This window comes from Paramormyrops kingsleyae, chromosome 4, assembly GCF_048594095.1.
Source record: "Paramormyrops kingsleyae isolate MSU_618 chromosome 4, PKINGS_0.4, whole genome shotgun sequence".
NCBI classification, from domain to species: domain Eukaryota; kingdom Metazoa; phylum Chordata; class Actinopteri; order Osteoglossiformes; family Mormyridae; genus Paramormyrops; species Paramormyrops kingsleyae.
The window spans coordinates 40,503,549-40,529,268 of NC_132800.1; the positions used below are offsets into that span (position 1 = coordinate 40,503,549).

General features: G+C 46.2%; 2 protein-coding genes across 3 annotated transcripts; both read right to left on the reverse strand.

The window, feature by feature from the left end:
• Positions 1–57: 57 nt before the first annotated feature.
• Positions 58–6,045, reverse strand: LOC111849748 (Golgi reassembly-stacking protein 1). 2 transcript variants are annotated; one of them, XM_023822910.2, is made up of 10 exons: positions 5,915–6,045; positions 5,390–5,607; positions 4,628–4,708; positions 4,125–4,328; positions 3,856–3,942; positions 3,035–3,165; positions 2,792–2,942; positions 2,540–2,654; positions 1,693–1,854; positions 58–1,588 (listed from the first exon to the last, which is right to left on the reverse strand). In XM_023822910.2, the coding sequence occupies exons 2-10, from the start codon at positions 5,450–5,452 to the stop codon at positions 1,380–1,382; spliced, it is 1,203 nt and encodes a 400-aa protein (XP_023678678.1). In that variant the 5' UTR covers positions 5,453–5,607; positions 5,915–6,045; the 3' UTR covers positions 58–1,379. The 2 variants fall into 2 exon arrangements, with proteins under 2 accessions (XP_023678678.1, XP_023678676.1); XM_023822908.2 differs by having other exon boundaries at positions 58–1,591; positions 5,915–6,040.
• Positions 6,046–10,449: 4,404 nt separating this feature from the next.
• LOC111849747 (cysteine/serine-rich nuclear protein 1) lies at positions 10,450–23,879 on the reverse strand. The gene is made up of 5 exons (XM_023822907.2): positions 23,652–23,879; positions 15,988–16,196; positions 14,486–14,745; positions 13,809–14,105; positions 10,450–13,675 (listed from the first exon to the last, which is right to left on the reverse strand). The coding sequence occupies exons 2-5, from the start codon at positions 16,172–16,174 to the stop codon at positions 12,707–12,709; spliced, it is 1,713 nt and encodes a 570-aa protein (XP_023678675.1). The 5' UTR covers positions 16,175–16,196; positions 23,652–23,879; the 3' UTR covers positions 10,450–12,706.
• Between the last annotated feature and the right edge of the window lie 1,841 nt (positions 23,880–25,720).

The window sequence follows — 25,720 nt, forward strand, 5'->3', positions numbered from 1 at the left end:
ATTTTTTACACAAATGAGTCAATGTGACATCTCAGAGTGATGCTTTTGCACAGCACGCCCAGAAAACTATAAACCTTTTATTTTAGCATACAAACAGAAATCTGACCCAGACTTTCACATTCCAGTGTTGATTAGCTTCCTTTAAAAGCCTTCAAACATACATAAAAATTAATTCATAAACAAGTGAGAGTCAAAATGACAATTCAATTTAAAGGGAAGATTGCCATTTTGGGGGGGGGGGGGGATCGAGAAAGTCACCTTTGCATGAATTCACACATTCGTACCCACTGATATGTCTAAAAAAACCATTATAAATTACGCAAAAAATAAAATCGGCAAATTAAAATGACTATGCAGCAAAAAACATCCACTGTAGTAATGCCATATAAAACATGAAAGAGCAGCACTGGCTGCTAGATTGACACCAAACTATTACAGTCCATCTGATCTAATTGCATAGATGTGAAAATGACCTTCAGTGTTGCCGATGTCATATATAGTACAGTAAGGACACCCTGCAATGCTGAACAGTGTTTTAAACTTTGCATATTTCAGGATCTGCGATATGCATAAATCAGCGATGTGGGCATCTAGCAGTAGCGTGTGCATCACAAACACTAATAAAGATCAGAAAGTGCATTTGGCCGGAATGCCATGCAGAAATCTCAACCGGTTTAGCACTTAGCAAAAAGCGGACCACTTTTAGTTTATGTGTAGTGTTTATGAAGAAAGAGATTTTTTTGAAGAATATGACACCTTGCAGCTTTTACTCAGCGTAAGACCATAAAAGGCATATTAAAAATGATTTTAGATAGAAAACTTCCATCCGTGATTGTGCAAGTAAATTAAGAAAGCCGGATTAGGGATCAACGCCATCTACTCAGTGTGTTCCCCAGGATTACTATCTTTGGCTTACCAGAATGGGATAATCAAATGAGAGTCAACTATTTTTGCACTTTAACAAATGAGGCAAATGGAGCATTTCTAATGGATTAATGCAAAAGAACACTTTTGGCATGTAGAACTTCAAAGCCCCATATTAATGTTAACAAGCCGTTTAAAAATGTGATTTCACCACATAAATTGTGTTTACATTCAAACTCAAAGGTATGAGCAATCATCACCAATTGTCACTATTTAGCTCACTGATTATTGAATAAAAACTGTAGAAACAATAATGGTAATATAGTTTTTCCCATCAAAATAACATTTGCTTTGTCAAATGTAACAACCTGCATAAAAACTTGTAACTTGCCCTTTACCCCTAAGCAAAGCACTATTTTTTGGGATCTTTGACACTTAATCAACACGTCACACTCCCCCCTCCATCCAAGAAGCTCCACAGACTAACTGCAGTTAGGCAGTGACCACACACCTGCTTACCGCAGATCTGAGTCCACGGTCTGTTCGTGGTCTCCAGAGCCCTCGGTGTCTGGGTCAGCCAGATCAGATGGCGTCGATACTACTGGCTGTTCAGGAGCATGTGTGCCCAGCAGGGACGAATCAGTTTGCAGGGGGGATGGGTCTTCTGCTGGCTCTGCTATGCCCTCTAGAGGTTCTGGCAAGGCCGAAGTACTGTCTACCAACTCTTCTAAAAGCAAGGAGCAAAAAGGAGGAGCAGAGAAAGGACATGAGCGCAGAGAGCCAGAGCCCAGGTCCCCGGACCCCCGGGACACGGCTGGGGGGACTCACCAATGCCAGAGATGTTCCCGTCTCCATCGTCATCCACGAGCAGAGCTGTGCCGGACATGTCGATCGAGGACACCGACAGGTCCAACCTGTCAGTCATGTCGTTCAGCTCCGTGACAGTAAACTCCGACGGACTGGTGAAACTTGCAGGCGATGAAATGATTCCTGAAATAAAGAAAGGCGAAAGATTAAGCTAAGCTACATTACAATGCCCCACACACAGCTCAAAGAATACACACTAAATTACAGCTGGACAGTTTCATTGCTCACTGTTGCAGCCATTGATTCTGAAAGGAAATATATAAATGAAATATGTAAATGGCAAAGTAAACATATACAGTAGATGTAAATATTCAATAATTTACTAAGTATTTGTTAATGTGTTGTTTGTAATAGGCAGATTAATTTAGATGAGGTTACTAAACAATTAATTTGTTTCTGTTGACTTTAAGCTTAGGGGTGGTCTGTATTGGCCGCAAATAATATATACACTCGACATGGCTGAAAGTGAGGTGGCGGATTTAAATTTGGTTGGGCAAATTTTGGGAAGGGAGAAAATGGTCATACGTAATTTTTTGACCACTTTAAGTTCACTTTATATCACTTTGATCGGTCATTTTGAAATCATTTTTGTTTTGTTACAAGATCAGTTGAATTTACATGGCTGTTTGATTCATGGTTTAGTTTGGAACAATAAATAACTTTAGTACAAATATCGTCTGGTGGAAGCGCTTACAAAATGACCATGGCTTTTGTTTGGAACCCCAAAAAGAACATTTCTGTTTCTACTAAGTGAAAGAAATGTCACAGAAAGGTGTCCTGAGCAGATGGCTTCCTGAATACAATGCACCTGGATCCATGATGCTCTGAAGTGGGGGTGGCATATGGGCATCCAGGATACCCTCGGGGAAGCCCATTTGCTCCAGGCCTGGCACCCCTGGCACCTGGGCATCCATCAGGGAAACCTGGAGGAGAAGAGAGAGAGAGAGAGAGAGAGTGAGCGAGGGAGAACCAAGCTTTGGGCCAAGAGTCTAGCTGGAAAAAGCCAGCGTGCCAATGAGTGAAGTGGTCATGTGACACTCAAAAGCAGAGGGCGTTATACCTCAGTATATCCACTGGGGGACAGATCCATGGAGGAGTTTCCTTCAAAAGCAGGAGGAGGGGGTGGGGTAGGAGTGGATTTCCTGGTATTCGCAGCACCAGGATGGCCCGGAATGCGATGTAAGTATCCGTACCCAATCCCGCACCCTAGACTGGAGAGATCGACCTCGTCATAGCGTCCTCTCGGGGCAACCACATGGGGCGGTACTGACCCCCTGCAGAGGCCACGAGGGTGGGGGCATACCTTCCCTCTCCACCCCAGGCTCCATTGGGTGTGACCACTACCTCCCTGCAGCAGTCTGTCTCCGTGCTGTACACCAACAGCTTCAGGGCTTTCCCCTCATAGAACTTGACAAGGGAGAAGAAGTCCTCGGACTGTAGGGGGCGACAGACGTGAGATGGTGACCAGGCTCTTAAATGCAGGGATTTCAATGGAATTAACCAGTGACATCATGGCAACCAAGCTGCGATTGTATGTGCATGTACAAAAAAAAAAACTTCATAGGCTAACAGCAGACACTTCAAGATAAAAATTCTGTGCTGAAAATAATCATAAAAAAGACCAGTACAACCATTGTGGTTATCATGCAAAGAACAAATCAGTTTATAGGAAATTTTGGGAAAATTAGGTAATTAACAAAATGGTGGACAAAACTGCTGAGTGTTACTAAAACAAACCAGTTTCTGTTCCATGAACCGCACCCATTGAACTGCCAAATTTTGACATACAATCTAATGTGGCTAAGCTGTGATGGACTGTCAGAACCACAGCTCCCCCTGAAACCAGCCCCAGAAAGAGGGCACGTCAAGTAATTTAAAAAGAGGGGCAAAGCAATGACTCGATGCTCTGCGTGTCATCTAAGGAAAAGGCCTTGCAGGTGCAACTTGCTCTGAAACAATGTTTGTCAACCTGGCCTTCAGGGGCCCCCAGATGGTCCACATTTTTGCTCCCTCAGCGGCCAACACACCTGTACCAGGTATTCGGTGCTCTGGATTGATTGGTTCAGGTGTGCTGGAAGAGCAAAAATCTCATACAGTTTGCGAATCAAGCAAAATCGCTCTTACGTCCTGCAAGACCTGGTCGGCTCCAACGATGTAGTCTGTGTAGGCCTGAAACCCTGCCAGGGCAGCTGGGGAATTCGCTTCCACGTCCTTTGGAGGTAGAGAATGCAATCTGTTCAGCCCGATGCCTTTAACCCACTGCTTTCTTAGTGCATTCATCAAACAGGCCAAGTAGATATGATTCCAAGGATCCACTTTGGCTTGTTTGTGCACCAGCTACATGAGGGTCAGGTTACATCGTAGGAGAACAGCGTCATGACGTCCTGACTCACCAGGACGTGCCACACGTTTTCATTGGCTCCCTGGAAACTGCAGAAGCGGACGCTGGCCCCAAGCAGGCCCTGGCCGCCCCACATGTTACTGGGCACCACCTCCAGCTCGCGGACCCTGGTGGTCTTAATGCTGTAGACCTCCATCTTCATCGGCTTCTCCACGTTGGCCTTCAGCAGGTCCTTCAGCATGTCGTTCTCATGATTCTATAAAAGGAGCCCCAGTTCATCCAGAATTAAGGAAGCCTATTTCCACAAGCCTCAGGGGGGAGGGGGGCGTGCCTCGAGTCCCATTCCTCTGAAGGAATGGATTATGAAGAAGGAAACCTTCACACTCCAGAAGTCCACCTCTCAGAAGATATTAAATTCTACCTAGTAATTTTGTCATGGTGGGACTCAAAGCAGTTAGCCTTTATCCTGTATACATTCTTTAATCCATAATATGCAACAGCAGACGCTAGAACATTTTGTAACTATAACAAAGGACAATACGCTGTTTCACATACCAGTCTGGTATTCCCAATTGATATTATGAAGTCGAAAAACGGCTCTAAACCGGCTCTCTCTGCAGGCGAGTTCTCCTGTATCTTTAAAGGGGAAAAAAGAAATTCCCTTGAAAATTAGTTGTCATTAGCGACCAAGAAATAAAAATAAAACAATTGGCATGTACTTTTGTAGGCTATGCGATTGCTGCAACTAATCATTTTAACCGGATTAACTAGTCACTGAAAAGGTCAGCGGGATACTTAGACTTTTAACGTAATAGTTAAAGGAATACAAGATTCGATCTGCGGCCAAAGGTGAACTGTTGTAATTAATGTGACATTAAACCATGCACACAAATATTTCATCGCCAGTTTTCAAGTAACTGCGCATGTTTACCGCAACGCCTTGAAAGAGACTCAGAGAAACGACAGCGGATCGCGAGAAACACCGGGAAGGGCGGCTCTGTCGCGTCTTGAAGTGACAGGACAAGTTAATTAATGGGGGCTGGGAAACAGGTTGTCTGCTGCCGTATTACACCACACAGGCACTAGTAACCACTGATACATTTAAATAAATGGCAGCGATCTATACAATTCCTGCGCTCGATCGTCTGCGATGTCCCTAAGTTGCTTTAATATCAATTAATCACATTTGCACACGTATCATTCTTAAAGCACAGGATCAAGTGCCACCTCATCAGTGGGCAGGCCTTGGCGAGGCGCGCAACTCTCATAAATCTACCTGTCGTGCGTAAAATATGGGAGGGGAAAATCCATCATTACCCCGTGTACGTGAAATCCGTCCGTGCCCCCGGTCGGGGCTTCGGAGCTCTGCGACAAACCCATGGCCGATGCCGGTGTATTTTTGCAGGCGTCCCGGAGAGCATACAGCGTACATCAGCGTCCCAGAGCCATGATGCCGGTGTAATCCCGGCGCCCAGGCCAGAGTAGCAGAGCGACATCCCGGAGCACGTCGATCGCCGGGTAACACAGTAACACCGCTTTAAAAATAAACAGATACGGTGTAATATTATCAGGCACTATGCGATGTTGCCGCGGTTAGTTAACTGGATACATTTCGATTACGAATAGTTCTCCTTCATATTAACCCATAGGCCTATACTTACAAATAAGAGGTATTGCGTTAGAGCCGATCTGTTTTTTTTTTACTCATTTTTTAAACAGTAAATTAATCTGAATGATAACAAACTATGGCACGTGTAGGTTATATCTAGTATAAATGCAATGCATGTTACATGACAAAGTGCCGTTATAAGACTTCTTAATTACTATATGAAACAGACTGACCTGGTTAAATCGTGGCGCCTTCATTACCGAAGCAGAAGAGGGAGACATTACGCCTCGTGAAACCTGGAAACCCAGCAGCCCCCCCCCCCGTGAAATGGCACTGAAATCTAATATCGACTTTCAAGTAGGCCTATCACTTTCAAACACCCTGAGACACGCTGGCCGCTCTGGACTGCACTGGACACTGCTCATGATTATAAAACAAAAACTTTCTCGAACTACTTTTTAAGAGTATGACAACATAATATTCTTTTCCTAGCCTAAATATTCTTTACTGACGTAGGCTGTGTATAAACAATCGAGCGCGCGCGCGCGTGTGTGTGTGTGTATTATAGAGGGAGCGAGAGAGAGACTACTCCTCGGAAATTGTTCAGACAAAACAACTAAATATACTACAGCTTTTAATAAGACCGCCATGTAATTCAGCATGCAGTAGCCCTGCAAAGGGTGCTGCTCGGAATATAATTTACAGAGACGATCTAGCGGCACATTATTTAGAACTGCGTTTCTGATAAGACAAACAGGACTGAGACACGCTGAGCGCAGAAATAAGCACTTCAACGTTAAGTCACCATGTGGCTTCTGGTGCCTAATTCTTATTTCTAAGCTTATTATTCTCAAACCATGCTGATGCTGCAAAAAAGTTGGAAATTTTGGAACTTAACTGCTTATTTAAATGTAACAAGCTTTCCACTTGCAGTATACTGCAATGCTATGATTATCCCCATCCAGTCCGCTTCTAACAACGCCGGCTTGACCAAGCAGAGTCCCCCCAGGTCTGTATTATCGGGATTAATTTCGATAATACGGACTCCCGGCCGGTGACACGGGCCCTTGCCGATTATCAGTCAGCAACAACCTTGCGATCCCTGAGACCGCAATTTCAGATGACAGTTCGTTTGTATGCATAAACTGTAAAATCTCTAGGCACCAGACCTGCAAAAGTCTGCATTTTAAACTCAATTTAAAATTGCATCAAAACATGAATATATTGCTTCTTTTCGTCCCACAACAAACCAGTACACGACTATGCAGTCATTTTTAATCGTTTCATTTAAACAGCCACATGAAATGCTGCCGCGGCTGTCAGTTTTTGACGCTGCGCGCATCCGACCGGTTCTGCTGTTACTTATGGCAAGCCGTTTTAACATTTAGTCAAGTCACACTCCTATTAGTAATTACATTTTAGATATTCACAATAGCTTCTATCTTAGTCAAAACTGTATTCGTATAGGCTACTAGTCAAAAAGAGCATTTCAGATATCGACAATGGCATTCTTCCTATCAACAATTGTCATTTCAGATATCCACATCGTCATTCATCCTAGGAGAAATTACGTCACTTTTGCCATTCATGTCTATTGGGCTTTAAATTTCAGATATCCACAATTAAATTTCAGATATCCAGAATGTTCATTCTGGATATCAGTAATTGAATTCTTACTAGGAAAAACTTCGATTTCAGTTTTCTACAATTCAATTGTTACTAGTCATAATTTTAATTTCAGATATCCGAAAGGATACCACCATTTTAGATATCCATAATGTAATTTCGAATATCTGAAATTAAAATTATGACAAAAGTGACGTAATTTCTCCTAGGAAGAATGACGATGTGGATATCTGAAATGACAATTGTGGATAGGAAGAATGCCATTGTGGATATCTGAAATACTCTTTTTGACTTGGAAGAATTGAATTAAAGATATCTGCATTACATATCCAGTCCAGCGGTTATATGTTAAAACGGCTTGCCATACTTAACAGTTATTGTTTACGGGCACTAGGCCTATATGATTTGGTAACAGTTGAATGCAGGCTGCTTGTTTTCTGGAAAACGAGATCTGAGGAGAGACGTACCTTATATGGGAATGGAAGTGGCGTTAAAAGAGCCGTGGCCTGTAACAGTCTGCTAGGATTTAATGAATAATACAAAATACGGTGTCTGCACTATGAGACAGTAAACGAGCGGCAGAAACTAGGCCTATATAACCGGCCACGAGAACTTATGTAGAACATATTAAGATGTGGCTTAATGGTATAAGGAAGCGCACTTGTAATTGAAAGATTTCAGGTTCGAATCCCCGATCAGCAAGGCACCACTGAGGTACCCTAAGCAAGGTAACACCCCCAAGCACTGCTCCCCGGGCGCTGAATTAGCTGCCCCCTGCTATGTCACGAAAGTCACATATGGGTTAAATGCAGAAGACACATTTCGTTGTCGCGCAGTGTGCTGTGGTGTGTTGACACTGCTCTCTAAATCAATAAAACAGCCTAGTCGTGTTAAGCACAGATCTTTAGTCCGACCACCATACGTCAATTTGAAACCTAAACTTTTCAATTTCTTGCTTAAAAATCTGAGTATATGACATTTAATAAAAATGCACTTCTCCAAAATGGAAACTCCATTTTGAAAATCAAGCCCTTAATGTGAATTCCAAGGTTCCCTATACGTTTTGATCAACTTTTATGTTTTATAATAAATACTACATATACGTAGTAGTTTTCTTCCAAAAAAAAAAAGAAAAGAAAAACACGCACACGGTGTCATTCCGGTGGACATTCCATGTACCTGACACCCATTAACCCCTAACCATGACCGTTAAAACCCAGCTTTATGGGGGAAAACCGCACATGAGTATACTACTTAAGAGTATTTTTCTTATCTGTCCATATCCTATTTAGGCGACATATCCACGATTTTTTCATATCGTAAATTATATAAACCTGCGGCTTATTTTTCCTAGTTAATCTAACAATTTTAAGTTTAAAACACGTGTCTGTTAACGATATACACTCACCTAAAGGATTATTAGGAACACCATACTAATACGGTGTTTGACCCCCTTTCACCTTCAGAACTGCCTTAATTCTACATGGCATTGATTCAACAAGGTGCTGAAAGCATTCTTTAGAAATGTTGGCCCATATTGATAGGATAGCATCTTGCAGTTGATGGAGATTTGTGGGATGCACATCCTGGGCACGAAACTCCCGTTCCACCACATCCCAAAGATGCTCTATTGGGTTGAGATCTGGTGACTGTGGGGGCCATTTTAGTACAGTGAACTCATTGTCATGTTCAAGAAACCAATTTGAAATGATTCGAGCTTTGTGACATGGTGCATTATCCTGCTGGAAGTAGCCATCAGAGGATGGGTACATGGTGGTCATAAAGGGATGGACATGGTCAGAAACAATGCTCAGGTAGGCCATGGCATTTAAACGATGCCCAATTGGCACTAAGGGGCCTAAAGTGTGCCAAGAAAACATCCCCCACACCATTACACCACCACCACCAGCCTGCACAGTGGTAACAAGGCATGATGGATCCATGTTCTCATTCTGTTTACGCCAAATTCTGACTCTACCATTTGAATGTCTCAACAGAAATCGAGACTCATTAGACCAGGCAACATTTTTCCAGTCTTCAACTGTCCAATTTTGGTGAGCTCGTACAAATTGTAGCCTCTTTTTCCTATTTGTAGTGGAGATGAGTGGTACCCGGTGGGGTCTTCTGCTGTTGTAGCCCATCCGCCTCAGGGTTGTGCGTGTTGTGGCTTCACAAATGCTTTGCTGCATACTTCGGTTGTAACCAGGCGCGTAGCCAGTAATGGGCCAGGGCGGCACTGGCCCGCCCACATTACTCCCTGGCCCACCCAGGCAAGTTTGATCAAAATACATTTTTAGTTTATTTTTATTATTCAAATGTATTAAAAAATATATAGACTATGTCTATGCTGGTGGTTTGTCCAGCCTTTATTGAGCACTGTTGAACATGATGGTTAGACGGTGTTTTGTTATTGCCTTTGCCGAATATTGCAAAATAAAGGTGTGTTTTTGCAGTTTGTTTGTCTATTATTTTTTCTACTCTGTTTAATTATTATTTAAGTAATATTTTTTCTAGGAAAAAATATAGGCCCGCTCACTTTTTCAATGGCCCGCCCAAAATACAATTTCTGCCTACGCCACTGGTTGTAACGAGTGGTTATTTCAGTCAAAGTTGCTCTTCTATCAGCTTGAATCAGTCGGCCCATTCTCCTCTGACCTCTAGCATCAACAAGGCATTTTCGCCCACAGGACTGCCGCATACTGGATGTTTTTCCCTTTGCACACCATTCTTTGTAAACCCTAGAAATGGTTGTGCGTGAAAATCCCAGTAACTGAGCAGATTGTGAAATACACAGACCGGCCCATCTGGCACCAACAACCATGCCACACTCAAAATTGCTTAAATCACCTTTCTTTCCCATTCTGACATTCAGTTTGGAGTTCAGGAGATTGTCTTGACCAGGACCACACCCCTAAATGCATTGAAGCAACTGCCATGTGATTGGTTGATTAGATAATTGCATTAATGAGAAATTGAACAGGTGTTCCTAATAATCCTTTAGGTGAGTGTATATATATATATAGGCCTATATATGTTCCAGTCCTTGCCTCTTATTCCAGCATTATTAGGAGAGAGTACTAATTACAGCGTCGTGCTCGTGAGTGGTTATATTTAAAATAAAGATTACGTCAAACACATGAAACCAAGTATAACAAAATGCTGAACATTTATTTTAAGTGATAGAAACATTGTCATATTGCTTGGACGAAACGCAAACGGCTTTTATAAACAGCTTGATTATGATGCAAAAGTAAAAAATAAAGCAGCTTTTTATTTTTTTTTTTCTCGGCAGTACCATTTAAGCAGAAAAATAAAACACAACCGTAAGAGGCAAAAAGGTTGGGAAAAAATAAGCAAAGCCTCTGATCGATGTATACAATAGTAATAATAGATTACATTAATAAATACCCAGAATTCTTGTTTCCTTATAATGAACAATGCATTTATACAAGGCCGGGGAAAGAAGTTTATTTACAAAATTTAGCACCTTCTTGTGGGCACTAAAAATTAATCCAATAAATAAAAGTGAAAGTATTGGACGGCAAAAGCTATATAATTTCAAAAGGTTCATTTTGCATTTTCAGACTATTGACAGTGCAGAGAAACCAAGGAATGTATAATTAAGTGTTTGACCTACACGCCTCGGCACAGTGGCCATAGGTAGCCTAGATGCTGACTACTTTTCATAATGCATTACCGCCTTTCAGAGCCAATGCTGTCGTTTCAGTGCCGGCAATGAAGCCAGTTTTATATTAAGGGACCACAGTATATTTTGCATGATACAAAAATGAAACCTTCGTTTCACGCAGTTTAAAAACAGTTCAGCTATATAATTTAATCTTCATCACACAGGCGTGGTTAAACGCATCACCATTTGATTGACACTGAATTATGCAAACAAAATAAAACAATGTATTCTCTTTAGACAATGCAAAAACTGCAGTTGCGAGTTAGTGCTTGGTAATTGCTTCCAACTATCCTGCATATCAATCTAAGATTATAGAAATGTTCCAAAATTTTCAAAAAAGGTATTAGTTTTAGTTCCTACTAAAATAATTTCTATCAATGATGCAGATTACAATGCTTTCTTTCATATTCACAATTTAGTTACAAAAATTGAGTATGTACAATGTTTTTTTCTTGTATGCATAAACACGATAGCGCAATATATCCATAGTATTAATTTAACAAATAGGTAGGCTACAAAGTTCAGTCCGACAGCAAAATAAGGCCCTCTGTGTACAGCGGACTGAGATATATGGTTCCTCCGTATAACAGGCACAAAAGGTCGCCGGCTATCAAAAAAAAAAACAAAAAAAAAACTCATTTAATTTAATAAATTAAAAATGTATGAAATAACTTAAAATGAAATTCTGATTGCATGTATGTTCTTAAATATCTTCCAGGTCTTAAAATTTTTTTAAAATGCTAACGTTAAAGGGAAAAAAATTGTAGCCCTGTCCCTCGAAGCTAAACACCGAACTAGCAAAGCGAACTAGTAGAGGTGAACACAGTGTTTAGTCATGGGAGAGAGGTACTTAACAGAACATTGCACTTGCAGGTTAACGATAACAAACCACAGTGCCTAACTGGACTTCTGCTGAGTGTGGCATTTAGAAATATAAATAAATATACAAAATAAATTAAAACACTGTCTGTATTACAGAGAGGTATTACAGCTCTATTATTCTGTCACGACGGGACTTAACTGTAATACATGGGTATATCAATAAATTAAATGCTCAATATAGTGTATTGTGTGTAACACTTTGGCCGATTGAGCAGGCGGGGGCACAGTCTGCTCAGCGTAACTTTCTATTAACTCGTGAGTGGAGTGCTGATTAGGGAGATGCTTAAGACTTAAAAAGAGAGAGAGAGAGAGAATGACTAGAGCATAGTTGCAATTGCTTCCAGCTCTGGAATGAAGCTACAGAAGGTCTCCGCCAATGCAATCAGATGGGCAGGAGAGGGCGCTCTGGGCACCGCTTGTGTAAACACTCGAGATTCATCACAGCGATGGTCACGATGCATTTCAAGACTTCGGAAACAGTCCCTGAGGAGCAATTTCAGCGATAATCCAGAAAGACTAAAAGGAACGAGTCAGGAGAGTGGGTGCAAGTCCGGGAAAATATGTGGGGGGGGGGGGGGGTTAGTAAGATTGTTGTGGTAGTATATTGAAAGATAACTCAAAAAGAGGCCATGCTTTTAAATGGATTTTTGTCATTGGCTTTGGAGATGTACGTTTTGTTTAATGTATGGTTTAACGTGTGGTAATTGCTGACATTCGAAGAACCAATAATATTATTAAAATTTAAAAGAAAATATCACAGCTGCCTTTATAGAAACACTTGGCGATTAAAAGGGTAACCGCTTAAATGTTCGACGATCGACCAATCGCATTATACTTTCACAGACTCCACCATGGACGACTTCATGGCTTCTTCCAACAGCTGATTGTCCGCGAAGGTGGTCTGGGGTTCAGGGACGGATTCGGACAAACCTATCAAGGAGTCAAGGAAGCAGGTTCCTGGATCGTTACCCTGGGGGATGCTGGGATAGCTAGGCAGCTGGAAGTGGAAGAAATTGTCCAAGTGATCGTAGTCTTTCAGAGAGTTAAACAGGGACCCAGAGCTATAGTCCGGAAAGTTGTCGAAAAACTCCAGGTCAGAGTCCGAGGACAGGCTGAGGTCCATGTAACTCTTGGAGTAATTGATGGAGGGGGAGGGGGTGCTGGGATAGTCCTGGGTGGGGCCTCCGGGGAAAAGCGTTGAGGCCTGGTTGGCGTTCTCGTCCAAATAATCTGAGATGGACGAACCCCGATTGTCAGAGTGCTTGCTAGGCGCTCCGTCGTTGTCATGGAAGAAGTCCACCTCCCCCAAGCCCACAGATGACAGAGTGGGCTGCTGCGGCCCACCTAAAAGATCGCCCTCGCTGCCACTCCCGTCCTCGCTGTCTGAGTCGCTGAAGCTGAGGATGCGAGCCAGTCCGTTGTCGTCAACATCCAGCTGCGGCTGCTCGAGCCGCGGGCTGCCCGCTGTTTCTGAGTCCTCGCTCTGGCCGGACGAGCTGGACGAGTCCGTCATGTCGCTGCCGCAGCTGTTCTCGCCTGCCACTGCTAGCTCTGGGCTGAAATGGAATGCGGGCGTCTCTTCCGGGGCAAAGCCGAAGGGAGATCCCCGGCCCGGCGAACTGGGCGGCTGGGCACCGGCCTCAGCACTGGAGCTCTCATCCAAGCGCTTCTCCAGTTCCAGCTTCATGATGGTGTGGATGTAGTGTGTCTGGACGCGGCTAGAGTTGAACTCGATGCGGCCTTCTGTGTTGCCGCAGCCATCCTTTGTGCAGCCACAGGGGAAGGAGGAATGATCCATCTGTGAAGGGGTAGGAGGATGGTATTAACAAGAGGAACGCCATGGATGATTCATGATAATATACGAAAAATCCACCTTGCCCCAATATTTGCCTTGTGCTATTGTCAAAGTGACCTGCTGGTAGCGCACATACCTGGCACTTGATGCCAGCCAGGCTGCAGGCGCAGGTTTCGGGTTCACAGAACCCCTGGCAGCTGCAGCCGCAGTCCTCCCGCGACAGACGGATGTCATGCAGCTGCCTCTTCTCGTCACGGTCGATCTTCTTGATGCCGGCTGCCTTGAGCAGGGCGTGTCTCCGCTTTGAGGGGTACGGGTGCAGGAAGGAGCTGTCGTCCACGTCCACGCTGCTCACATCGATCTCATCCTCGGGGACGTCATCCAGTGTCAGCCGCTCGGCCTCCTCTGACTCCCGGGTGCCATTATTCGTCAGCTGTAGGGATGGAGGAAGACTTTAGGAATGTGGGGTGGGGGGCAAGCTGGTGATGAAACACTGAAGAGTATTTTTGTGTCAAGCTTTACTGCAAAACACTCAGACTAGCCTGAGGCCTGAGGATTCAGTTCTTAGCAGTGCCATATACCAGGGTGGGGCCACAAGGGTACTGGCCCCAACTGAAAGCCAGAGTGCCAGAGTGTTCACTCCCCCGTCACTCACTGATTTAAAACATATCATTGGCTAATAAGGTTGTATGAATTGCAGCCCCTCTTATGCCCCTACATTAAATAATTCTAGCTTCGCCCCAGATTATCAGATCTCTCTGATTTCCTCAGCGTGCCCTGCCTGTCCGTCCTCAGCCTGGAGGGGGTGCTCACCTTCATCTTAAGCGCCTCCAGTTTCTCCTCCCTCAGTCGGCTCTTCAGCTTCTCGCGCCGCAGCCGCCTCTGCTCCTGAGCGAACTCGGCCAGCGTGTACTGGCGACGGGCGCTGTGCTGCCGCACCATGCCCAGGGTACAGCCCCCCCTACTGGGCACACTGGTGAAGCCCTGGCACCGCTGGAAGAAGAAGACGGTGACCCGGTCGAACTGCACATTGCCCTTCCGCAACCTCTTGGTCTTCTTCAGGATGGGCGTGGCTGCGGAGGAGACAAAACTCAGGGTCACTCATTAGCACATTATTTTATTACCATTATTCATTTTGAATAATTACCTTTACTGTCAATGTAAATCTACAACACTGTGTGCTGCACGTTATAAAAGATACATAGCAAATAAAATGAAAAATACTAATACACACAGTATCCATACATCTATTTAATATACATTATTATTATTATTGTTATTAAAAAGAGCAAAGTGGACGGATCGCCTTATCCTGCTGGCAGTCATGTTTTACAACGTTTAGAAAAACCAGCTAGCTAAATCAATCCCTTATCAAGACACTAGGTGGTGCACTAAACACTCCGGAGGCTGGGTAAAGGTTAATGACCGAACTGGGACGCACCGTGATGCTGCAGACGCCGCAGTTTGTTTGGGAAAGCAAAAGTACTGGGTTATTGCGAGATGGAACATGCAGCTCTGTCATTGGTGGGTGCGTGATGCCATCGGTGACATAAGCATACGAGCTTAGGCTTGCACATCACCAATCAGATGCAAGCAATGCATGTGACAGACAGAACATACGTTCTCTGCTTTATTTAGAGGAGGAAGGAAATCAGTGAATGGCACTTGCCATGAAATATTATTCTACCTACTTATCCTGGTCACTGTAGTAGGGATAAATGATTTGTTATCATCATTGTTTAATTATTACTATTATTACAGAAGGCTGGCACCACTGTGACTGTCATTCGCTGTCACACACAGCCAGCTTCCCAGGCCAATCACATGGGGAACAGCACTGTAGTGCCCCCCACCTGTCCAGTTCCCTCTGGGTTAGGGTAATCCAGGTGTGCTGGTTACAGGATCGATTCATATTTATTATGGTACATCAAAGGCCCATACTCACAGTGATGGTGTGACCCTGCTCTCGCCGGTGCAGTGGGTGAAATAAAAGATAAACTTAAGTTTATCTTAGTAAGCGAGGAGCAGGAAGTGATGCATTACAGTGCGGTCACACCATCACCACACCGGCGGGAGCAGACTACATCAAATTTGAAAGTATCTAAATGTGAAATGACATCAAAACTTCAAATAGACAAAATTATGTCTATTATTTTGACCAAACAAGGGTGGTTTCTGTGTGTAGCACCCTATGGTTTGCTTCTCTCGTCAGCCGTGGCATTGACCTGTGTCCAGGGGAGACAAAACCCCACCAGGCAAGTAATGCAACATAATCTTTAATCTTATCTTTAAAAAAGGGGGGGGGGGGCACTCACGGGGCACGTGTGTAGCCAGCGAGCTGGGGCTGCTCGGCCTGGAATCCTGGGTATCAGAGTAGCAGACCTCCCCGTCGGACTCCCACTCCGAGCAGGCAGAGGAGGACAGCGACGAAGGGGAAGACGACGAGTAGCAGGGGTCCTCGTCGACCTCCTCAAACTTCCTCTTGAGGGCGCCACTCATCATGGCACGCTGGTGGATGGACAGTCTGCAAGAGAGGAGGGGGACGTTCATTAAAACAATGAAAGTGGCTAGCTAGTTGTGCAAGGCTGACTGAAAAAAGAAGAGACAGGAATGGCAGATCAATGGAACAGAGTGTGTGTGCACACACACACAACACAGAGGCAGGAATCCACTACCAACTCTAACTGCCTAACGTCTAATTGGCCAGCAAGCCTGGAGACCTTTGGATGCAAGGTCAATGCACAGCTGCATGCACGGCCCTATGGACGCCCCCACCATTCAGGCCGCACCCTGGCTGGGGGGCAGATTTCGCAGTCTCCACCTTCTGGAGGAGTTCTTGGCCCCGCTGGCACCAGGAACGTTCCCCCGTCCTCGTGCACGTGGGAGCCAGAGCCTCTCTTCAAACAATCTGCACGCTGCGAATGTGGCCGAAAATCCTCCGGTCGACATAGGGACCAATGCGTGTGGCTCCGCCCCTTTCTCCACGCTAACCCTGTCAGCTGATTCGCCCCGAGAGCCCCTGAATGTTCCGGATAAAATGTCTGCACGTGTGAAGCCGACTCTCCTACCTCGCTGCTGGCTTTCTGGTGAACATTTTTTTAATCGTTTGCTTTAGCGATTTGTTCCACTTTTAGTTAGAATATCGAGCCGACAATCTTATCTTAGAGCTTTCAGCTGTAGAACTACATATGATTAATGTTCACATCCAGGACCTGGCCTTATTTACTTATCATTGCCATGGAAACGCACACGGCTCCTCCCTTCCCCCCCTTGTGTGTGCGTATACGGAGGGCCGGCATTCCCAAGAGTGAGTCTCTCGGGAGCCCAAGATGGCTGTTTACGTCTCTCTCCTCATTAGCCACGAGCAGCCTCTCCTGCCTAATTATTGGGGGCTGCAGGGGCTGGGACAGGGTGGGGACACCAATGGAGGTGTGAGGCAACAGTCAAGAAACCACCCCTCAGACCTCCAGAGGTCCTTCCAGACAGACAGGCACCGCAGGACAGGAGCGGAGACCCCAGATGAACCAAGACATTTCCCAGCATGCCGTGCATTCCAGGAGCCCCACCCAAGCTTGCTTACAGACACATGCTGAGGGGGCCTCTTATCTCCCCAAGTCACGCTCCAAACCAGCATATTTAAATTGGCAGAAGTCAAAATCGAGCTTTACACCCAAAGCATAACCCGTAACCCTAACCAGTGCCTTAACAGTAACCCTAACCAGGCAGATGGACAGCAGAGGACATGAAACAATTCGGTAAAAATTAACCAGCTGATTATTCTGTAATTAACTTGAGACCCAAGCAGTGTACGAACTAATTATAAAGCACCAAAGGACACAAGCTTGCCACAGCGTATGGGACCTCCCAGTGCAGTGGCTTTTTTTTCTGACCTCTGAAACCAGGGGTGGCCAATCTTATGCAGAAAGGGCCTTTGCATATGCAGGTTTTCACTACAACTCCCTAATAAGATTACTCATTAAAGGACTGATTGGCTGAAGAGTCCTCACACCTGGATTTGAACAGCTAAAGGTTATCCCGAAAACCTGCATACACACCGGCCCTTTGCAGATAAGACTGGCCATGTCTGTCTTAAATGCACTGTAAAACATTCACAGGTCACTGCAAGATAGCAGTGAGAAAATGGAGAGGAAAAAAGAGCTCAGTCACCCTCCAAGGACCTTACACAATACGTCAAGAAGGGCAGAGACTCAGAAAGTCTCAAAAAGAGAAAAGCCACCACCAGAAAAATGCAGGGTGTGCAGAGACAGACACAGTTATGGGACAAAAATAGCTTTCTGTGAAACTGGGATCTTCAGACAGTGAGTGGGCTATAAACCTCATATGTATGGGTGCAACTCTGCAGTTAGCCTAACCTTCAGCTGGGGCAGAAGATCCTCTAAGCGATGAGAGGAATTTAAGAGGAGCCAGAAACCCTGCCCTCTGTCAGGCAATTAGCATTCTGGGAATTCTTAACGTGCTTCAGAGAGATACCGGGACCCTGTCAGCACGGAGGAATGGATAGAGCAGCCGTTTACGCTCCTGCTCCTCGTCCGCAGAGCGCCATAAAGCGCTTACCTTCTAATTGCACTGGCGACGCACGTCTCTGCATCGTCACACCTCGTTCCACAAGCATAGGGGACAGATTGTACAGTAAAAAGAGGGCAGGGCTAAATCTTCCAGGCTGACCCTGGGTGTCAAATACAGACACAGCCGCTGGCATCGGGGCACCAGGAGTCACAGCGTAACCCACAGCGCCCTCTGTAGGCGGAAATCGAGCGGTTATGCAACACCCACAGCGGACTCCTATCTCACCAAAGTCCTGACAAGTCAAAAGTCATCTTGCCAAAGTTATAGTGCTGACTCACAACATTTGGCTTTACAAGACCAAGGCAGATTCTGCTGTCTCACGATTATTTGTGCATTTAAACTTTAGACTGAAGGACTACAGTACTGTGCAAAACTCTTAGTCAGTCAAAGAAAATGTTTAAGGCTATTTATCTTGGCAGTAACTATACATTTGCTCAGAAAAAAAATATATTAGAAATTGTGCAACTGAACAGCACAAGAAAAAGTAACAAGAATTTCATCCGTTTGCCAAAAAGTTACCGATATCTAGTTAGATGGCTAGATGAACACAAACCTCTACTCAGGGGCACCTCAGCCACTCTATGTATTTGTTACATTTCACCACCAGCTCGCTTAATTAATCAAGTTAATTAGTTAAATAACTCAATGAGGTATTGATTAGCCATACAAGGTGCGCTAGTAGTGAAGACACACTGGTGTATTAGCCAGTTTCTGCAAATACTGAACATGAAAATCATCAAGACTTTTGCTCATTGCTGTATATAATCAGGGACTGTAGACTGAAGCTTCTCGCAAACACACCCTCACACACCCTCACACACCCTCACACACCCTCACACACACACACACACACACACACACACACACACACACACCCTGCACACCATGATCCTCCTGTCTCCATTCCCAATCCTCCGAGGAATTCAGCAATTCACAGAATATATGTACGTGTGTGTGCGTGTGTGTATATTAAAAGGGAGCGTAAACTGTTCCCCGAGGTCGCGGAGGGAGATGGCTGAGTGAATCATTTTAATTAAGAGCCGCGGGGCGAGGTGGTGGCGGGCGGGGGGGAGGGGCAGCCCAGCAGAAGTAGGTCGTTGTCTTTTGACCATGAGCTACCTGACAAATGGGTCTGTCTAATACTGCTCCCTGATCAGAAATGACAGCTGCTGAATTGGGGGGGGTCCAGAGCTGAATGCAAGGAGCCTCCCCAAGCTGGATCTGGGAGACTGAGACAAGGACACCCCAAGTAACCTTGTCGGGTTCTTCATCCCCCTCCGATGAGGGAGTATGGGACTAGCCATGGGGCAGCAGGGGGGAGGGGGCAGCATACCTTAATGTCACAGAGAGCGAGATCTTACCCCGAGACGCAGCACAGAGGAGAGTCATATGACCAGAGAACGATCCTGAAACGTGCCCAGGAACAGCAACGAGAGGCAGAGCCCTTGTCAAATCAACAAGGTGCGTTAATTCTCATGTTCGGCCGCAAGCAGCTCGCTCTACGCCGGATCCCAAAGTGTGTCCTGACTCCACAGGCCTCCCCCTTCGTGCTGCCAGCCATGCCTTTTTGGCTGAATTTCTGCTGTTACCTGAAAGTTCCCCCTTGGTCATTTATCCTGCCGTATAACACGGACACGGAGCACATTAAGCCCCCAACGATCCAAGTCGGGGGAACACATCGATCAGGAACCACTAAACTCCACTCTTACTCCCAGCGCGGCGTCTGCAAGAACCTGTCACGGCCACGAAACATTGGGCCACTGAATGGACTGCATGCGTTTCCGTGGAGGCGGACATTATTGTGCTCGGCGAACAACAGAAGGTCATTCACCCAGGCATTCACTAGGGGGCGCACCAGCAGTGGCTACCCTATGAGAAGTCCCCCCCCTTCACTAAAATGTAATCCGTCATGGTACACTTTGCCAATGAGACATTCTGTTCCTGGCTAAAGATTCCTTCCCCCATTCATTCCAAATGGGGGGGGACTTTGACCAAATAAATAATGTGATGGCTCCAACCCATAGGAATCCCAACCTGGCAGCAGAACTTCCACTGTTCTGGGGATAACAGCACATATTAAAGCCAGATGTGCGCTCTCTCTCCCGCTCTCCCTAAACTAGGACCGCTCGCACAGTGCTGCAATGCCAGCCGGACTATCCGACTGTCGCGATTCCAAGTTCCACTCCGTATCGTTCGGACTCGTGGGCATCGAACCTTGGGGGAGGGGGGGGTCCGGAAGATCCCTGTACTTTGGAACACACGCTTTGATTGGCCAGTCCGTCGGGTAAGATCATTGCCACTTTCACAGATCTCAGGACACACATCATAAAGGCGACAGATGCCTGTCATAAGTGAAAGGATGTTTACTTCGTGGTGGTCTGATGAACGAAAGCGTGGAGGTGCCTGTAATTTAGAGAGAAACACAGCTGTGACGGTATCTTATCTCAGGCCAAGCCGAGACCCAGAAGCTCCGACAGACGAGACTCTTCAATCATCTTCTCCTCCACTGCTTTGATGCCAAGTCACACTTCAGCAAGGTTTTCATTTTTGTTTTGTTCCCTTTTAAGCAGACAAAAACTCCCCACGCCCCATTCACCACAACCTTAGTGCGTTCTGGGAAGAGCACGGCATGCTGGGAAATCACGTCCCACCCCAGAGGTCACGCAGCTGTTCACCTCCGGCTCCTGGTCATCCATCCCCCCACCCAGGGCAGCCGGAGCGACGCAACAGCGAAGTTTTGAAACCCCCCCACCTCATCCAAAGTGTGCTGACACATGCAGGAACGCTCCCCAGAGAGGGCAGTGGCCCGGTGTGGGGGCGGATGGAGTCTGTCTGGGGCGCGGGGGGCTCACCATCCCTGCCCCGCACAGACAAGCTGTACAGCAAAAGCGGGGAACAACAAAGGCAGATGGCAGGACTCTGCTACGGCGGCTCTGAAAGGCTGTGCCCCCCCCCCCTCCCCCTGCCACCCCCTCCCCCACCCCCACCCCCTAGAACACAAAAGCAGAGACACTCTGGGAACAAAACTAACCAGCAGTGCCTGGTCGGAAATTCAGATGATTTACGGTGCCGCTGCTCCCCCCCCCCCCTTCCCCTGTGTGTGTGTGTGTGTGTGTGTGTGTGTGTGGGGGGGGGGGGGGGGGGGGGGGGGGCAGCAAGCAGCAGACTGGATGATGAAGCCAAGTGGCACTCGCAGCCCACACAGGCATTCGCACACTCTTCCACTCCCCAGCTTGTGTAAACAACGGAGGGTCGAGCAGGTGGGCCGAGGAGTTTCTCAGACAAGGGCAAACGCCCCCCCCCCCCCTCCCCCATTACCAACCTCCCGGCACGGCGGCCACCATTCATTCAGGTGGTCTGCTCTGGGTGACACACTCAGGTGTGGTAAATTACCAGACATTCCTAGACGCTGCACGTCTGCGTCTTTTTTACAGAAAGGGGGGTGGGGAGGAGTGTTTTTTACCCTTGGCAACAAGACATAGTGAACTCTGTAGAAAAGAGAAGCCGTTTTCGATGATGTCAGAGAGGAAGCAGCGGGCAGACTTCGCGCAGCGGTGAGTAAGTCGCTCGCTATGTTTCCATCCCGCTGGAGCGCAGACAAGAACTTACTGGTAAGAATGTTTTGCCGAAGAATCGTCACGGCGCGCGGAATTCCCTCGGTAACCCCGAAAAAATGCCACTGACCCTGCCCAAACCCCCCCCCCCCGAATTTCCCAGAAAGTCTGGCAATCGGTCTTAAAGAGAAGCCTATAAACTGGATCTGTTAAGTTGACTTAATATAAACAAGCTACCAAGTGTAACTGGAGTGCTGCGATAAGGGAGTACCGACTTCCTTAGGATCCATCGGGCTGGTGAAATCAATACGTTTTATCAGCCATTCTACTGCGATTCCCTGTAAACGCTAACGGGACTCCTGGGATTAATTCGACTGGGCATCGAACAAGACACACTCACGTTCTCATGCACCATAAGACTGGACGGCACAATATAATCAGTGCTGCTAAAATCCCCGAAACAGAGGTGACATTGCGCTCCTATTCCTAGGAATTAATAAGGACAACGCATTTAATTCACCCAGGGACTTCTGTCAATTGATTGTACTGACTCCCCCCCCATATGAAATAAATGGGGACAACCCCGCGTGAGACAATGTTTTTCAAGGATCATTAGATCCAGCATAGGCAGACCCCAACAGCTCCGCTAATTGACTTCTTCTCGAACAGCACGGCAAAGCGGGCGTGGGACCATTTAAATGGCGTTTAGGTAAATCACATAAGTCCTGGACGTGTTTTACAAGGGCCCTCCTTTGTCTGGAGCACAGACCTGGCAATAAATCGGTGCAGTAAAGATTTCCCCCAATATACGTATAGAGGACAGTTATTCAGGAGTGACGACGGAAATATTTATTAATAAAGACGCGGCGACAAGTCAGACACGGATAACTTGGCTGTGTTAAGAATAACCAAAAATCTAATAAAAACCTGTGTCCATAGATTTAACATGAGGTCAAGCCGGGAACAAGGTCCCGCCCGTCCGACCTCCTCACCCCTCGGAATTCATACTGTGGTTAATGATAATTACAATTACAAGTACACCATTGTATTCGGCTGAAGTTCCTTCAGGAGTCGCTATTGTAACAGACAGCAAAAACTCCGCGGCAGCTCTGTACAAAAGGAGTCGATCTGATACATACATATCGGCAAAGGGGAACTTGACATTTATATTATGGTATATCTTTATTCTAAGACACTCGCAGCAAGGCGTTTTAATATCTCTATCGTGGCTTACCGTGCCTGCGATCCACTTTAACCGTACAGTGATAGATAGGCTAGCTGATAAACTCATTTAATTAACTGATAAAGTGTTTACCACTGTCATCACCTGTAAGTTACGCAGTTTATGTCATCTGTAGGCATGTATTTTTATAGGCGAGGGTAACGTCGTTAGCCTACATGCTGAAAACGGCTTATGAGCACGACTGATTCGCGGAACATGTATGCCGTGTTACCATAATACCGATACGAGTAAGCGCACCACAACAGGGAAATGACTGGTCGTTTAGATCACAACATTACTAAAATATTACATAATCTACATACAACCCAGGGGATTAAACGAAGACATCGGTCAAGCACCTTACAATCAGCGGCTGAGAAAGTGAAATCTCTTAAAATAAAGTGAGGGACTGATCCAACATTTTAAAGTTTAAACCATTTGCAATTTATAAACCCCAAAAGACAAGTCGTGCGACAGCACCGCAACTCCTGCCGGACTTAGGCTACATAAGGCGAGGAAAATTCAAAGTATCTGGCCGGGGTCCAGCGCAGGGTCTTTAAATTAAAAATAAAACCTTCAACGCGAAAATAAAAGGCAGAGATAATCAGCTACTTACCGAGAGTCCGTCTAATCCGCCACCATTAGTAAAAAAAAATGTATTAATAAGAAATCCGTGAAAGCTGAAAGTGCGCTTATCCGCTCATAGTTCGTAACGCTCGGCCGGATAAGAGACGCACCAGCCGAGCCGACGCTTCGCCCTGTCTGATCCAGGCTGCTCGGCAGCGGAGGCTTTTTCGTCAGTGGAAAACTCCCTCCCGGGCGTCTGACGCAGGCGATGACACGGGGGAGCGGAGGGACGGGCGGCCCCGCTCGGCTTCCTGCTTTCCGGGCAGCCAATGGGCTTCGGCGCGTCTCCTTCCTCCTCTCAGTGTCTATTAACCCTCCCCCCCCCCTTCCCAGGACGTGTGAACAGGGCAGAAAGTGAGGTGTGGGTGTAAAATAATAATAAAAACACGCGAGAATCTGTATTTGAATTACATATAAGTAGGATCTGGGAAAGAAATGGAAATTGTGGAGCTGAAGAGGAGCTTGGATAATGGACTGAATGTGACAGCACACTGTTGGGGACTGTAGTTAGTGTTTCCCAAATGGAAACAAGGCAGTGTTTTGTTGTCACGTCCCCTTGTTTTGTCACAGACGCGGGGCTCTGGGGTCCAGCGACGGCCTCGTTTGGACGTAATGAATCATTCCGACAGAATGACATTTCTCTTTGCGGTTGTTATTGTGAGACGGAGCTGTTGTGAAACCTCTCCCTTTTCACGTTTTAAGCCACGCAGTTTCCCAGACGCACAGTTAAACATCTGAAGGGCTTTACTGAGAAGGGACCTGTGTAATCCAATGCGATTCACACAGCGTCTCGGGTGATATGGATTTGAGCGAGTCCTGCAACACTAATGAATAAATGGCAGAGAGCCAGTCTCCTCCGCTGCCTTGGCTGCATGTGAGTGCTGGCCGGCCGCTCCCCCTGGACTTCCTGTGAGAGCAGGGAGAGGGGGACTGCCTCAGCCAGTCTGTCGCCTGAGCTTCTGGCTTCCCACCCACCTGCAGCCCAACACCCTTCCTCTTCGGGTTTGGGTTCAGCCGGCGCCGAAGGGGAGGCTCGTGATTTTTTTTTCTTTTCCCAGGGAGGGGAACGGGCTTGATCCCAGCAGCAGAAATCTCTCCGGGACCGGATGCCATTCACAGAGGCTCAACCTTCTACAGAACATGGCCTGCAGAGAAACGGTGCCTAGAGACCCAGAAGGAGGGCAGAGGTCAAAGGTCAGGCACTTTTAGAGACACCGGTGTTGGTTAAAACAGTGTTTCTCAAACCAGTTCTCAGGGACCGCCCCCCCCCCCCCAAGACTGTCCACATACTCTCAGGTAATTGGGAGAGAGCAAAAACGCAGACCGACTGTGGATCCCCAAGGACTGGTTTGAGAAACACTCCGTTAAAAGACATAATTAACCTTACAAATCCTCTTGAAAGCAAAAAAAACACAGACGAGTTAAATATAAAAATATGGAGCTCACCAGGCAGGACCCACACCTGTTTACAGAAGCTCAATATAACCTGCGCTAAAAAAAAAAAAAACAAAACAAAATGAAATACTCAAGGCCTCATCTGGAAGGTCACATTTTGCCAGCTTTAAAACAGTGGGGAAACACCAGCCATCGTCTCCCCGCCGGTGGGACAGCGAGCCCTTCTCACAGTTCCTGTTTCTGGCTCAGCCAAGGAGATGCTGGGTCTTCATGAAACCGCCACGAGTGCCCAAAGGTTTTCTCTCCTGTCCTTCAGTCTCTTTTTTATCTCGGCTCATTTAAAACCGCGGCCAACATTTCGGCCCCCAGCACACGGATGCAGTCGGGTTGATTCCAGAGTGTCTGCGTTGTGTTTTTGGGTCAGGGTTCACACTCCAAGAGACAGGTGCTTAAAAAGACAGTGGTGTACTTTCAATACAGGTTTCATGCAGTAACACGGATAACAAATGTCATGCCAATGACAGGGGCTGTGGGCGTATCTGAGGACAGTGATGATAATTCTGATAAGTGAGTTTACCCAGCGCTCAGAGAGGAAAGCATGTGATTTTGGTGGTGAAAGAGGGTGTTCTGTGATGGGTTGGCGCCCCGTCCTGGGTTATTCCC